Source organism: Erinaceus europaeus, chromosome 1, assembly GCF_950295315.1.
Source record: "Erinaceus europaeus chromosome 1, mEriEur2.1, whole genome shotgun sequence".
In the NCBI taxonomy this organism is placed as follows: domain Eukaryota; kingdom Metazoa; phylum Chordata; class Mammalia; order Eulipotyphla; family Erinaceidae; genus Erinaceus; species Erinaceus europaeus.
In genome coordinates this window covers 70671265-70687116 of record NC_080162.1, presented here as the reverse complement: position 1 = coordinate 70687116, position 15852 = coordinate 70671265, and the positions used below count along the sequence as shown (strand labels likewise).

The following is a 15852-nucleotide window of genomic DNA, read 5'->3' as shown; positions in this document are numbered from 1 at the left end:
CGGGGGCTTGAACCGGGATCCTTACTCCTGTCCCTGCGCTTTGCGCCACATGCGCTTAACCCACTGCGCCACCGCTCGACCCCCTAGTCACTTCTTTTTTAGAAACTGGTTTTATGTAAAAAGGTATGTTATAAGATAAACAAGTTTGTAATAAAATAGTTGTTAAAATATTTTCAAATTTAACTCTAATTCATGGCCATTACATACCAAAATTTAAATAACAATTCTAACTTATATGATGTGTTAAGGGTTTTACTTTTATTTCTTTACATTTTTATTGCCACCAGGGTTACTGATGGGGTTTGGTGCATACATGATGAATCCACTGTTCCTGGTGGCCTTTTTTTTTTTTTGCTTTATTTTTTTTATTTGATAGGACAGAAAAGGGGGGGGGGTCGAGAGGTAGCGAAATGGGGTAAGTGCACAAGGCACAAAGCGCAAGAACTGGCTTCGAGCCCCCCCCAGATCCCTACCTGCAGGGGGTCGCTTCACAAGTATTGAAGCAGGTCTGCAGGTGTCTTTCTCTCTCCCTGTCTTCTCCTCTCTCAGTTTCTCTCCGCCATATCCAACAACGACATCAATAACAACAACAATAATAACCATAACAACGATAAAACAACAAGGGCAACAAAAGGGGAAAAAAAAACAGCCTCCAGGAGCAGTGGATTCCTGGCACCAAACCCCAGCAATAACCCTGGAGGCAAAAAAAAAAAAAAAAAAGAGGGTAGGGGGAAAGAGGGAAAGGGACAGAGAGATATTTGCAGTATTTGCTTCACCACTTCTGAAGCTTTCCCCTACAGGTGGGGAGCAGGGGCTCCAACTCGTGTGTTTGTGCATGGTAACACGTGTGTTTGTGCATGGTAACACGTGCACTTAGCCAGGTGTGCCACTATCAAGCCTCTAGACTGAGTTTTTAAGAGGATTTTTGAAATTGAAATACAATGTATTCTCATGTTTTGAATAGCTATGTATCAGCTTCTTACCATCACTATTTATTATAAGTGTTGCTTTTTTCCTAAGCTGGTAGAAAAGATTAAAAAAAGATTATAAATAGTTACAGCGGGGGGCCAGGTGGTAGCACACCCAGGTAAGCAGACATAGTACTACACGCAAAGACCAGTGCAAGGACTGAGGTTTGAGCTCCCACTTCTCATTTGCAACTGGGACTTGTCACACAAAACAGGTCTGCAGGTGTCTATTTTTCTCTCCCTCTTTACCCTCCTCCTTTCTCAATTTCTTTCTGTCCTATCAAATAAAAATAGGGGGGGGGAAAGAAAGAAAAAAAATGGCCGCCAGGACCAGCAGATTCATAGTGCCGACACCAAGCCCCAGCAATAATAGCCCAGGAGGTAATAAAAAATTAAAAATTAATAGCTACAGCTGTGGAGCTGAATGTCTAAAAAGGGGGAATTGGTGGGAGTGTCTGCACAGTTAGTGTACCGTGCAAGGTCTCAGAAAGACTTCCTCAGGACAAAAGTCAAGAAGCAGAGTGACTGTTCAATACTGATCCTTCAAGGAACTCTCAGTGACCAGCTCACTTAAAACCTTTTTTAAAAAAATAATATTTATTTATTTATTCCCTTTTTTTGTTGCCCTTGCTGTTTTCTATTGTTGTAGACATTATTGTTGGTATTGATGTTGTCGTTGTTGGATAGGACAGAGAAATGGAGAGAGGAGGGGAAGACAGAGAGGGGAAGAGAAAGACACCCGCAGACCTGCTTCATTGCTTGTGAAGCGACACCCCTGCAGGTGGGGGGTTGGGGGCTTGAACCGGGACCCCTCCGTCGGTCCTTGCACTTTGTGCCAGCTGTGCTTAGCCTGATGCGCTACTGCCCGACTCCCATAATGAAGACCTTTTTGGTCACTACCAGTTCACCCCATCATCTGAGGCTCTAGTTAGAGAATCTTTGGACTCCCACACAGATATGATGGGCTTAGACCTCTAATAGACCCTTCTCTCCACCACCACAGGTCACTCCCATCAGGAATATCATCATAAACCTTCTTGGAGGTCACTCCAGAAACTTGTCCTCCCCATAAAGTAGCAATGGTAGGAACTGCCCCACTCTCAGAAGGGAGGCTGGATCACCCTACCCTGTCACTTGAGAAACACTGGTCCTGAAATGAATGCAGCCTGCAATGTTCCCAGATGTGACCATGGACTACGAGCTCAGACTTATAGGGACTCAGAGGTTACACATATTCGTGTGCTAAACATAAATATATATGGGCCCTGATTCAGGTTGATGGGGTAAACAGTTAATTGCACTCAGATTTTCTTCAAGTTGAGGAGCTACTCTCTGCCCTAATCCAACTTTCTAGGCCTATTCTCAACTCAGACACCATCTTCCCAGACAATATTTTTAGCCCACCTACACATCAGCTATCAAACTCAAGCAAAAACTAAAAAAGTCATGGCCCCCTAGGAACATAGAACATACCTAAAATAGACTTGCTAGCTTCTTTCTATTCTAAGATCCCTATTCTCATCTTCTCTATTCCTATGTTTTGGTTCCTGTTTGTTAACCATTTTGTCCTGCTTTATATTTAACTTCCTTTTAGCCACCAAGTTGCTACTTTGATTTTATTCTGAATCTCTCTGGGCAGATGATCTCACCAATATGTCCTGGAACCGCACCTCTCCAGAGCCATACCCCATTAGGAAAAGACAGTAACAATCTGGGGGTATGAATCAACCTACCAATGTCCATGTCCAGTAGAGAAATAACTACAGAAGCCAGACCTCCCACCTTCTGCACCCCAAAAAGGATTTTGGTTCATACTCTCAGAGGGGGAGAAATGACAGGAGGAAGGTGACCAGAGGGCTCTGAACTCCTATTTCATCAGGACCCGAGAGAAAAAAGGAAAAAAGGAAGGACACTCGGAAGTGGTAATAGGTGTAGGTGTGACTTAGAAAGAAAGAGGAGGCAGGACTATATAAAAAAAAGAGGGGTAAATATATAAAAATATAGACAGATAGTTATAGAAATAATAGTCAACCCATACCTGCAGCCTTGGGAAGACTACTGCAACCTTGGGAGAACTAGTGGAGGGAATGGGGATACAGAACCCTGGTGGTAAAAACAGTGTGGAATTATATCCGTTACCTTATAATTTTATAAATCAATATTAAGTCACTAATAAAATTTTAAAAAATCAAACAAAGAACCTCTCAGTGTACACTCCAAATAATACACAACAGCCTTCTGCCCACTCTAGTGTGAATTTCTGGTTTATCATCTTCTCTACCAGTATATTAACTTAAGATGAGTAATAAGTAGTTTCTTCACAGTCTAGGGCAGTGTTTGACATGTTCTATGTATTCAAAGCATTAAAATCAGCTAAAATTTAAGTATTACCTTATTCTTTCTCTTTCAAAAATAATCTACATTTTTTTTTTTTTTAAAGATACGTACGTTTGTTGGGGCCAGGTGGTAGCACACCAGGTTGAAGGCACATGTTACAGTGCTCAGGATTTGGGTTCAAGTCCCTGGTTCCCACCTGTAGTGGGGAGCTTCACAAGCAGTGAAGCAGTACTGCAGGCATCTCTTTTCTCTCTCTCCCCTCTTCCTCTACATTTCTATCTGTAATGAATGTTTTTTTTTTGCCTCCAGGGTTGTTGCTGGGGCTTAGTGCCTGCACCATGAACCCACTGCTCCTGGAGGCTCCCCCCCCCTTTTGTTGCCCTGGTTATTTTATCGTTGTTGTGGTTATTATTATTGTTGTTGTTATTGATGTCGTTGTAGGATAGGACAGAGAGAAATGGAGAGAGGAGGGGAAGACAGAGAGAGGGAGAGAAAGACAAGACACCTACAGACCTGCTTCAGCGCCTGTGAAGCGACTCCCCTGCAGGTGGGGAGCCGGGGGCTTGATCCTGGATCCTGACGCCGGTCCTTGCACTTTGTGCCATGTGCGCTTAACCCACTGTGCCACTGCCCGACCCCCGAATAAAAATTTTTTGAATATTTATTTATTTATTCTCTTTTGTTGTCCTTTTTCTTGTTTCATTGTTGTAGTTATTATTGTTGTCGCTAGACAGGACAGAGAGAAATGGAGAGAGGAGGGGAAGACAGAGAGGGAGAGAAAGATAGACACCTGCAGACCTGTTTCACTGCTTGTGAAGTGACTCCCCTGCAGGTAGGGAGCCGGGGGCTTGAACCCGGATCCTTACTGGTCCTTGTACTTTGCACCACTTGCACCCGCTGCGCTACTACCCAACTCCCCAAATAATTTTTTTAAAAATTTTATTATATTTATTTATTTTCCCTTTTGTTGCCCTTGTTGTTTTTATTGTTGTTGATATTGTTTTTGGACAGGACAGAGAGAAATGGAGAGAGGAGGGGAAGACAGAGAGGGGGAGAGAAAGACATCTGCAGATCTGCTTCACTGCCTGTGAAGTGACTCCCCTGCAGGTGGGGATCTGGGGGCTCGAACCAGGATCCTTACTCCGGTCCTTGCACTTTGCGCCATGTGTGCTTAACCGCACACATGTTTGTTTTATGAGAGAGAAAGAGAGACCAGAGCAACACTCTATCACATTCAGTATGTGACACTGACTCAGAGTCTTACACAAGCATGCAGAGCATGCACTGTACCTACAGAGTTACCTCCTTGACCACAGTAGTTTCTTTCTTTAAAACTAAAAGCAGAGGCCGGGTGGTAGTGCAGCGGGTTAAGCACATATGGCGTGCCTGAAGCATGAGGTCCTGAGTAAGGATCTGGTTCCAGCCCCCAGCTCCCCACCTGCAGGGGGTGCACAGGTGGTAAAGCAGGTCTGCAGGTGTCTATCTTTTTCTCCTCTCTGTCTTCCCCTCCTCTATTTCTCTCTGTCCTATCCAACAACAACAGCAATAGCAACAATAAAAATAACAACAAGGGCAACAAAAATGGGGGAAAAATGGCTTCCAGGAGCAGTGAATTCGTGGTGCAGGCACTGAGCCCCAGCAATAACCCTGGAAGCAAAAACAAAACAAAACAAAACAAAAAAACTAAAAGCATTAGGCGTCAGGAAGGTGGCTCCATGGGCACAGCATATGTCTTCTATGTATGAGTCCCTGAACTCCATTCCTGGGGCCATATGAGAGCACCAAGGACTAAAATGGTATAATTCCAGGTCACCAGGAGCAGTATTTTGGTGTCTTTCCCTTCTTTCTTCCTTCCTTTCTTCTTCTCTCAAAATATAGAATACAAATTAGACTGGCAGGCATAACAGTGGTATCACATATGCATAAGGCCCTGGGTTTGTTACCTGGTAGTGCATTAAAAAAACAAGAAAACACAAGTAGAACCTGTAATGGAATTGGCATATCGCACCAAAGTAAAAGACTCTGGAGTGGGTGGGTGGGGAGAATACAGGTCCTAGAAGGATGATAAATGACCTAGTGGGGGTTGTATTGTTATATGGGAAACTGGGGAATGTTATGCATGTACAAACTATTGTACTTACTGTTGAATGTAAAACATTAATTCCCCAATTAAAAAAAATCAGAAAAAAAATAAGGGCAACAAAAGGGAAAATAAATAAATATTAAAAAACAAAAAACAAAAAACGGGGTAGGGCGGTAGCCAGCAGGTTAAGCGCACTTGGCGCAAAGTGCAAGGACCCGCATAAGGATCCTGTTTGAGCCCCAGGCTCTCCACCTGCAGGGAAGTCGCTTGACAGGCGGTGAAGGAGGTCTGCAGGTGTCTGTCCTTCTCTCCTCTCTCTGTCCTATCCAACAACGAATGACATAAACAACAATAATAACCACAACAAGGCTACAACAACAGGGCAACAAAAGGGGGAAAAATGGCCTCCAGGAGCAGTGGATTCATAGTGCAGGCACTGAGCCCAGCAATAACCTTGGAGGCAACAAACAAACAAACAAACAAAAACCCCCGAGAAAATCACATATAAAACTACTATCTCTTTGACCAATTTACCCTAATCCTTTACTCTTCTCTCCTTCTCAGTGTGATCACTATAGGTCCTTGTCAAACCATTTGTAGTATGCATGTAAATCCACAAACAACATAGTATTTATCTTAGTTTACATATGTGATATATGTTTAAACCATTCTGGAACTTGCTTCTTTAAAGATCTCATTAGAGATCTGTTGAGTTAACATATTTATATATAGGGATCATTTCTTAATTATAATTTGCTAAAAGTACTTCATTGTATAAACCACTGTATCAGGTTTCCTTTCCTTCTTCCAGTGGTGGATAATTTTTCACTGTATCATGTTTTATCTGTGTCTTACACTACAAATGAACATCTAGCTTGTTTCTCATTTTCATTTTAAATTATTCACTAATAATTGTATGTACTGAAATTTAATGTGCTTACATAGAACAAGCTACATACTACTATATAACTAAGCCACAGGAAGATACACGCACAAAAACAGTTTGACAAAATAGTTTACTCATACACACAAAAAGACATTGGAAAGAAAAAAAAAGTACATACTAGTTTCTAAGAGTAAGCTATAGATTAAGGTTAGGTTTTCCTACTTTTTAGCTTCAAATGATAGGAATTAGTAGCTTGGTTAGATGTAATGAAACTAGATTAAAGGGTACAGCTGGGATACTTAATTCTGTTGGATAATAATGTGAATACAACATTATATTTGGGATACAGGTTCCATATTAATAAGTCAAACCTATAAGGAAAACTTCTGGTTTCTGATGAACCTGGTTATTCAACATTACTATTATTAAAAAATTTTAAATTATCTTATTTGATAGAGATAGCTAGAAATCGAGAGGGAAGGGGGTGACAGAGTGAAAGAGACGTGGCTGGGCAATGGTGCACAGGGTTAAGCACACATACTACTAAGCACAAGTACACGTGTGCAAGGAGCCCAGTTCAAGCCTCCAGCTTTCCACCTGCGGGGGGTGGGGAGGGTTGCTTCATGAATGGTGAAGTAAGTCTGTAGGTGTCTTTCTCTCTCCCTCCTCTCTCAATTTCTGTCTTACCCAATAAAATGGAAAAATACGGCTGTCAAGAGCAGTGGATTTGTAGTGCCAGTACCAAGCCCCAGTGATAACCCTGGAGGCAAAGAGAGAGAGAGAGAGAGAGAGAGAGAGAGAGAGAGGAAGACAGACAGAGAGACAGACACCTGCAACACTGCTTTACCACTCAAAAGCTTTTTTTTTCCCCTGTAAAGCACGTGGGGACTGGGGGCTCAAACCCAGGCCCTTGTGCATTGTAACATGTGTGCTCAACCAGGTGCACCAGCAGCCAGCCCTTCAACATTATTAATGTAAGTTGATACTAAGCTTTTCATTTAATGGTTACCAGAAGAAATTCCCACTAGAAAAAGGATCACCCTCTACTTATTACATGTTAATTAGCCTTCTGGGAAAATTCAAATATCAAACTGTTGATGGCTATTTGAGTTTAATTCAAGACTATATCTGAAATGCTAGAACATATCCATTAATTCCTCACCCCCCCCCAAACACACATACATATGCAAAGAAAGAGCAAAGGAACAGTAGGCACTTTCTAAGTGCTCAACAATAATATAAACCATTATTTTTATTATCATTCAAATAATTTTCTAATAGACTTTGAAGAGATTGACAATGTAGCTTTACCACAGCTATTACAATGTACAGCTTTCCTAGCTCTTGCTTTAGACAGACTTTTAAAAACTCAAGGAGGATGAGAAAGGAGCATAAAATAAAAACAAGCATTTTGAACAATTGCAGTCAGAGGCAACACAGGGAATATAATGTATACGAATTCCTACAAATTGTGTGTCTTAAGGTGTAGACAGAATAAATGTACATTGTGTTTACATTACCAAGCAACTTCATTACTATGTCAAGTTCAACTATTCACATCTTTCCCTAAAAATTCTCTCCCCTATCACATCTCTCTGTCTCTCTGCCTTACCTTCCCAAACCCCCACTCCTATCAAGTAAACATTGTCTTTTGTGTGTGTGTGCTCTTGGAAGGGACTATATTTCAAAGGTGGAATTAGTGTAAATTTATCTTGAGTAGGAAAACTAAGGTATCTCCTATCCACACGGCATGAACAGCAAGCAGTACTCCTAGTACTAGCTGGCATCACTCCTATTGAAAATGAATCACGAGTTGGGATTAGCTCTGTGGCAGAATGAATGTAAGCATGGTATGGCCCTGGGCTTAATCTCTGGCACAGCTAAAAAGAGTTATATTATTCTTTAAAAAACATCATACGGGGAGTCAGGCAGTAGTGCAGCAGGTTAAGTGCATGTGACACAAAGCGCAAGAACCGGTGTAAGGATCCCGGGTTCAAGCCCCTGGCTCCCGACCTGCAGGGGAGTCGCTTCACAAGCGTTGAAGCAGGTCTGCAGGTGTCTATCTTTCTCTTCCCCTCTCTGTCTTCCCATCTCTCTCCAATTCTCTGTCCTATCCAACAATGATGACATTGATAACAACAATAACTACAGCAATAAAAAAGGGCAACAAAAGGGAATATTAAAAAATTCATACAATTGAGTTTTATGTTGCCTCACTCTCACATTTTCTATTAACCCAACCAAAATAAGCTTATTTTTCAAACTTCTGAAATTAAATATATGTAAGCATACTACAGCCTATCACTCCTATTAGAAAACTTAAGACAAGATTGAAAGGAAAGGAAGATGAGAAATTGTTCCCATGTGTCAACAACTGTACTATAAGCCATTACCCCAAGAAAATGATTTGGAAACAGTAAAAATAAACAAAAATTTTTTTCCATTTATACATTTAAAAAGACAAGATTAAAGGGCCAGGAAGATAGCTTATCACACTAGAGTTCAGGATTTGTATTCCTGAGGGCCCAGGTTTGATCCCTGGCACTGCCAGATGCTAGAGCTAAGCAGTATTCTTTCTCTCTCATGTAAATAAACTTAAAAAAAAAAAGGCAAGGCTAAAATACTTAATGAAACTTACCTCGTGTAAATTCAGTTCTTTTACTTTGTCTTTCAATATAACCTGAAAAACAAAGGTATGTTGTTATGGTGATTTAAGTATATAGTTAAATTTTATTCTAACTGAAAACACAAAGCGAAATTTGGACTGGATGAAGCATACTGCACTAATGCCAAAGACTGGATGGAGAGGTTGGAAAGGAATGAAGAGGGTCCATCTTGATGTATGATGATGGAAAAGATCCTAAGTTAGGGGTGACAGTGTTCTGTAGACATCTACCACAGGGAGATGAGAAGCTGAACTATAGTGTCAGTAACTATACTGCAAACCATTTGCCCCCCAGTAAAACAGGGAAAAAAGTCTCTTTATGCTCACATATATATTTTTTTTTGTATATCATATATTTCAAAATTTCCTTTAAAAATTTTGGGAAAAGACATTGATACGTGCTCATTTGGGCTAAGTGTTAATATGGGGAAAAATATATGAGGCTGATGATTTTATAATTTAGTAGAATTCAACATTGGTGGGGTTGAGTAGTGGCACATCCAGTTAAGCACGCATATTTTTTCATTAATTAATTAATTTATAAAATGGAAACACTGACAAAAACGATAGGATAAGAGGGTTACAATTCCCACCACTAAAGCTTCATATCCCATCCCCTCCCCTGATAGGTTTCCTATACTTTATCCCTCTGGAAATATGGACCCAAGGTCATTGTGGGATGCAGAAGGTGGAAGGTCTGGCTTCTGTAATTGCTTCCCCGCTGAACATGGGCGTTGATAGGTCAACCCATACTCCCAGCCTGTCTCTCTCTTTTCCTAGTGGGGCAGGGCTCTGGGGAAGTGGGGCTCCAGGACACATTGGTAGGGTCATCTGCCCAAGGAATAAGCACACATATTATCAAATGCAAGGACCTGAGTTCAAACTCCCACTCCCCACAAAGGGTTCACTTCACGAGCAGTGAAACAGGTCTGCAGTTGTGTTTTTCTCTCCCTTTCTCTCTTTCCCTGTCCTCTCTCAAGAATTTCTCTCTGTTCTAGCTAATTAAAAAAGGGGGGGGGGGAGGAAAAAATGGCCACCAAGAGTGGGGGATTTGTAGGGCTGGCACTGAGCCCCAGCAATAACCCAGTAGTGGCAAAAAAAAAAAAAAAAAAAGTAACCAGGAAAAAAAAGAAGAAAAATAAAACATCGGCTGATGGGACTGAACAATTAATAATTCATGAAAGATGGTCTATTATATGAGGGCCTTCAACTACCTTCTGAAGCTGACACCAATGCAGCTCTTTGCTCCTCCTACCTGGCACGGCATTCACATTTGTGGCCTGCCTTCTGCTACATGCTGGTGATGCTGCTCGTCAGCTATCTTCTTTACTGTTCAGTTATGATGTATTCGATGAACTGAAGATTGGCTACAAGAACCCTACAGACCATTATACCATGGCAGTACACTGGGGCCTCCTGTACTTCAGCCGTGCTTTCTTCTGTGTCGCAGTTCTCTAAGAGCAGAGCGGCTTTACACTGGGTCTCAATGTTTGGAGGTGTATGAGTAGACCCATGATGAGTGGACCAGGACGCTACAACTCTACAGCCACCATTAAGCACAGATAGAATAGCAAAATTTAAGAAATAAACATGATACAAATTAGCTTTTTACTTTTTAAATTCTATTTACTTAGGGTATATATAGAGAGAAATTGAGAGGGAAGAGGAAGAGAGAAAGAGAGACACTTGCAGCATTGCTTCACTGCTTGTGAAACTTCATCCTGTAGGGGGTTGTTGAGAGCTTGAACCCAGGTCCTTGCACATTGTAACTTGTGTGGTCAACTGGGTGTGTCTCTGCCCAGCCCCTGCTGAATAATTACAACACAATTTGCAGGTCATACATGATTATCAGCTTAAAAATTGGGACTTAATGTTGCTATGAAAAAAGGTGTGGTTGCCTTGGCAGGGCCAGACCAAATGATCTCGCAGGCTTGTATGGCCCCTGGGCCAGCTGTTCCCCATCCCTAGTTTATAGCAACTGTAGGGCTTACTTTGGTTTTATTGAAATGTCATGTAATTATAAATTATCTGCAGGAATTCGGTGCTTCTGATAAACTGGAAACAAATATATCTGACCTGTTGGAAAATTCATGGGTTTCCTCTCATCCATAATGTAGATATTATATATGGATACATTTACAAAAATGAGAAGTCTAGATTTTCCCCCCTTTCAACCTGAATATTATCTCTGTATATTTCATGAATGACAGCCTCAGTAGCTCTATCAAAGCAGTATAGCTGCTTTCTTTTTCTTACTAAAGACAGTGAGGCAGAGGGGCAGAAATAGAGAAAGAGTCCCCAGCACCAAGGCTTCTATCAATGTAGTGTGGACTGGGCTCAAACTTGAGTTTCTTGTGAAGAATGTGTTTTTTAATACTTTTGTTTATTTGTTTTGGTTAGAGACAGAGAAATTGAGAGGGAAGGGGGAGATAGAGACACCTGCAGCCCTACTTCACCATTTGTAGGGCTTCCCCTCCACAGTTGGGGACCAGGAGGTTGGATCTAGGTCCTTGCACACTATAATATGTGCATTCTATTGGATGTGCCATTGCCTAGCCTCTGAAGAATATATTTAAAGCTATGTGTTTTGGGGCCAGGAGGTGGCACACCTAGTTAAGTGCACACACAACAGTGCCCAAAGACCCAGGTTCAAGCCCCTGGTCTCCAATTGCAGGGGAAAACATCATGAGTGGTAAAGTAGAGCTGAAGGTGTCTTTCTGTTTCTCTCCCTCTCTATCTCCCCACCCCTCACAATTTATCTCTGTCTCTATACAATATTAAATAAATACAATGTGTTTTAATTTTAAGACATCGTTAAATGATTTATTATACTTAACTTATAATCTGGTGGTAAAGTTATTCTTTTAAAATTTTTATTATATATATTTGCCTCCAGGGTTACAGCTGTGGCTCGGTGCCTGCACCACAAATCCACGGCTCCTGGAGACTATTTTTCCCTTTTGTTGCCCCCCTTTTATCATTGTTGTAGTTATTATTCTTGTTGTTATGGATGTCATTGTTGTTGGATAGGACAGAGAGAAATGAAGAAAGGGAAGACAGAGAGGGGGAGAAAGTTAGACACCTGCAGACCGTGGGGAGCCAGGGGCTCGAACCGCGATCCTTACGCTGGTCCTTGCACTTCGCGCCATGTGGCTTAACTAGCTGCGCTACTGCCCCATCCCCGGTAAAGTTATTCTTAAGAATGTGCAAGCACTGGGGCCAGGCAGTGGCATACCCGATTGAGTGCATACATTACATGACCAAGGACCAAAGACCAAGGAGCAAGGTTCAAGCCCTCAGTCTCCACCTGCAGGGGGACAGCTTAATAAGAAGTAAAGCAGTGGGAGTCGGGCGGTAGCGCAGCGGTTAAGCGCACGTGGCGCCAAGCGCAAGTACTGGCGTAAGGATCCCGGATCAAGCCCCCCGGCTCCCCACCTGCAGGGGAGTAACTTCACAAGTGGTGAAACAGGTCTGCAGGTGTCTTATCATTCTCTCCCCCTCTCAATCTCCCCTTCTTCTCTCCATTTCTCTCTGTACTATCCAACAACGAAGACATCAATAACAACAATAATAGTTACAACAATAAAACGAGGGCAAAAACAAAGGGAAAATTAATAAATATTTAAAAAAATAATAAAAGAAGTAAAGCAGTGTTGCAGGTCTTTCTCTCCCCCCCTTTCCTTCTTGATTTCTCTATAGCCAATAAATAAATAAAATACTGAAAAAAAATTTTTTTGAGACTCCCATGCTTTAGGGTCCAAAGTCCCTGGTTCAATCCCCATGTACTACCATAAGTCAGAGCTGATCAGTGCTCTGGTAAAACAAAAACAAAATAAAACAAAACAAAATTTGTAAGACTTCAGATTTTGAAAATATTTATTTATTCCCTTTTGTTGCCCTTGTTGTTTTATTGTTGTAGTTATTGATGTCATTGTTGCTGGATAGGACAGAGAGAAATGGAGAGATGAGGGGAAGACAGACAGGAGGAGAGAAAGATAAGACACCTACAGACCTGCTTCACCACCTGTGAAGCGACTCCCCTTGCAGGTGGGGAGCTGAGGGCTTAAACTGGGATCCTTACACCGGTCCTTGCACTTTGCACCACTTGCACCTAACTTGCTGCACTACTGCCCGACTCCCAGTACTTCAGATTTTTAAAACTGAACGAGAGAGAACACTATATAATATCCCATTATTTGTTTCAAGAGTATGATTTAATTTTTTTAAATTGTCTTTATTGGATAGAGACAGAAATTTAGAGGGAAGGGAGAGGTAGAGAAGAAGAGAGACAGAGAGACACCTGCAGCACTGCTTCACCACTCGAAAAGCTTTTCCCCTGCAGGTGGAGACAGGGACTCAAGCCTGGGTCCTTGCACACTAATGTGTGCTCAACCAGACACACCACCACCCAGTTCCTATTTGTTTCATATAATACAACTCTGAAATTAAGACTTATTTTCAATGCTTTGTTTTAAAGATTATGTTTAAAGATTACAACCACTTCTTAAATTTGCTTAACCCATAATAAACATATTATAATGTGGGGGCCAGCAGTGTGCACCTGGTTAAACACACATATCACCATGCATGAGGACCCAGGTCTGAACCCCTGTTCCCCATCTGCAGGGAAGAGCCGTGAAGCAGGTCTGCAGGTGTCTATCTTTCTTTCTCCCTATTTCCACTTCCCTCTCAATTTCTCTCTGTCCCGTCAAATAAAAATGAAGTAGAGGGAGTCAGGAGGTAGCGCAGTGGGTTAAGCGCATTTGGCGCAAAGCACTAGGATCCACATAAGGATCCCAGTTCAAGCCCCCGGCTCCCCACCTGCAGGGGGGTCGCTTCACAGGCGGTGAAGCTTGTCTGCAGGTGTCTATCTTTCTCTCCCCCTCTGTCTTCCCCTCCTCTCTCCATTTCTCTCTGTTCTATCTAACAACAATGACATCAAAAACAACAACTACAACAATAAAACAAGGGCAACAAAAGGGAATGAATAAACATTAAAATGAAGCAGAAAGACATTATAATATCAGTTTTTTTCAATAAAAAGAGCAATTTTAATTTGTAAAAAAAATCTTAATTTGGAAACTTTTGATTATTATAGGTCTTCTTCAAGACAATGTTAGTTATAATGTGTATGCTTAACCAGGTGTGCCACCTCCTGGCCCTTTGACAGTGTCAGTTTTACATAGATTCATGTGAATGTGCTTAAAATTTATCCAGATGACAATCCTAAGTTGATCAGTGGTGACCAGCCATCAGTTAGAGAATGCCAAGTGATAAGCGGGTAGATTACTATTTTTTTTTTTTTTAATCTTTTTTTTTTTTTTTTATATTTTATTTTATTTATTTATTCCCTTTTGTTGCCCTTGTTGTTTTATTGTTGTAGTTATTATTGATGTCGTTGTTGTTGGATAGGACAGAGAGAAATGGAGAGAGGAGGGGAAGACAGAGAGGAGGAGAGAAAGACAGACACCTGCAGACCTGCTTCACCACCTGTGAAGGGACCTGCCTGCAGGTGGGGAGCCGGGGGCTCAAACTGGGATCCTGACGCCGGTCCTTGAGCTTAGCGCCACCTGGGCTTAACCCGTTGTGCTACAGCCCGACTCCCGGTAGATTACTATTTTAAAAGAAAAAATTCCAGGAAGACCTTTAAAAATATATTTCAACTTAAAAAAAAAAACTAGTATAGCCACAGGCCCTTTGGAATATAAATAAAATATGCCTACTAGCTATCTACAAAACAGAGACCCCCCCCCCAAGTTTTCATCTGCACTATTCCAGCCTTTAGGTTCATGATTAATCAACAATTTGTTTGGCTTTGTATGTTAACTCTCATCTCAGCCACCAGGTTCCAGATGCTAGCATGATGTCAACCAGACTTCCCTGGACAGACAACCCCACCAATGTGTCCTGGAGCTCCAATTCCCTAGAACCCTGCCCCACTAGGGAAAGAGAGAGGCAGGCTGGGAGGATGGATTGAACTGTCAACACCCATGTTCAGCGGGGAAGCAATTACTAAAGCTAGACTTTCCACCTTCTGCATCCCACAATGACCTTGGGTCCATACTCCCAGTGGGTTAAAGAATAGGAAAGCTATCAGGGGATAGGATGGGATACAGAGTTCTGGTGGTGGGAATTGTGTGGAGTTGTGCCCCTCTTATCCTATGGTTTTGTCAGTGTTTCCTTTTTATAAAAAAAATGTTAAAGACAGGCAAGTGAAATTTGGGGCACATCTTTAAATATTGAGCATATTACATTCCTAAATGTAAATGTAAAATCTAAGAGTGCTTTTTAGGGCAAATCACACTTTTAGATATCAGACCTCGAAGCTACCAACCAGTTATACAAGAGTATATTCAACTTCCAATGGAGTATATCTAAGAACCAAATTTACCAACTTTCATATGTCTTTGTAATTCCTATCAGTCAATTTACCCCCCCCCCCCCAGGGCTATCAATGGGGCTCGGTGCCTGCAATATGATTCCACTGCTCCTAGAGGCCATTTCCCCCCCGCCCCATTTTTGCTGCCCTTGTTGTTGTTATTGGACAGGACACAGAGAATTCGAGAGGAGGGGAGAGAAAGATAGATACCTGCAGACCTGCTTCACCCTTTGTGAAGTGACGCCCCCCCCGCCCCCGCTGGTAGGGAGCTGTGGGCTCAAACCAGGATCCCTATGCCAGTCCTTGCGCTTTGTGCCATGTGCACTGACCTGCTACACTATGGTCCGGCCCCTCAATTTCACTTTCTAAACGACCATGGAAACTTTCTTTTTAAAAAATTATTCTTATTGCTTTATTATTAGATAGAGACAGAGAGAAACTGAGAGGGGAGGGAGAGAGGTGGAGAGACAGAGTGAGAGAGAGAAAGAGAGATACCTGCAGCCCTGCTTCATTCATGAATTTTTCCCCTTGCAG

General features: G+C 41.9%; 1 protein-coding gene and 1 long non-coding RNA gene across 6 annotated transcripts in view; both read right to left on the bottom strand.

Annotated features, from left to right (window-relative positions):
- Positions 1 to 15852, bottom strand: part of RNF24 (ring finger protein 24) — a 97364-nt gene that overhangs the window by 19262 nt on the left and 62250 nt on the right. For all 5 annotated transcript variants that reach the window (XM_060186927.1, XM_060186937.1, XM_060186950.1 and 2 more), the window contains one exon: positions 8913 to 8954. In XM_060186927.1, the coding sequence (XP_060042910.1) occupies positions 8913 to 8954 (42 nt within the window). The remainder of the gene's footprint in view (positions 1 to 8912; positions 8955 to 15852) is intronic.
- On the bottom strand, positions 7509 to 8444 carry LOC132541878 (uncharacterized). Its single transcript, XR_009552980.1, has 2 exons — positions 7953 to 8444; positions 7509 to 7875 (listed from the first exon to the last, which is right to left on the bottom strand). It is a non-coding gene; the product is annotated as an uncharacterized LOC132541878 (long non-coding RNA).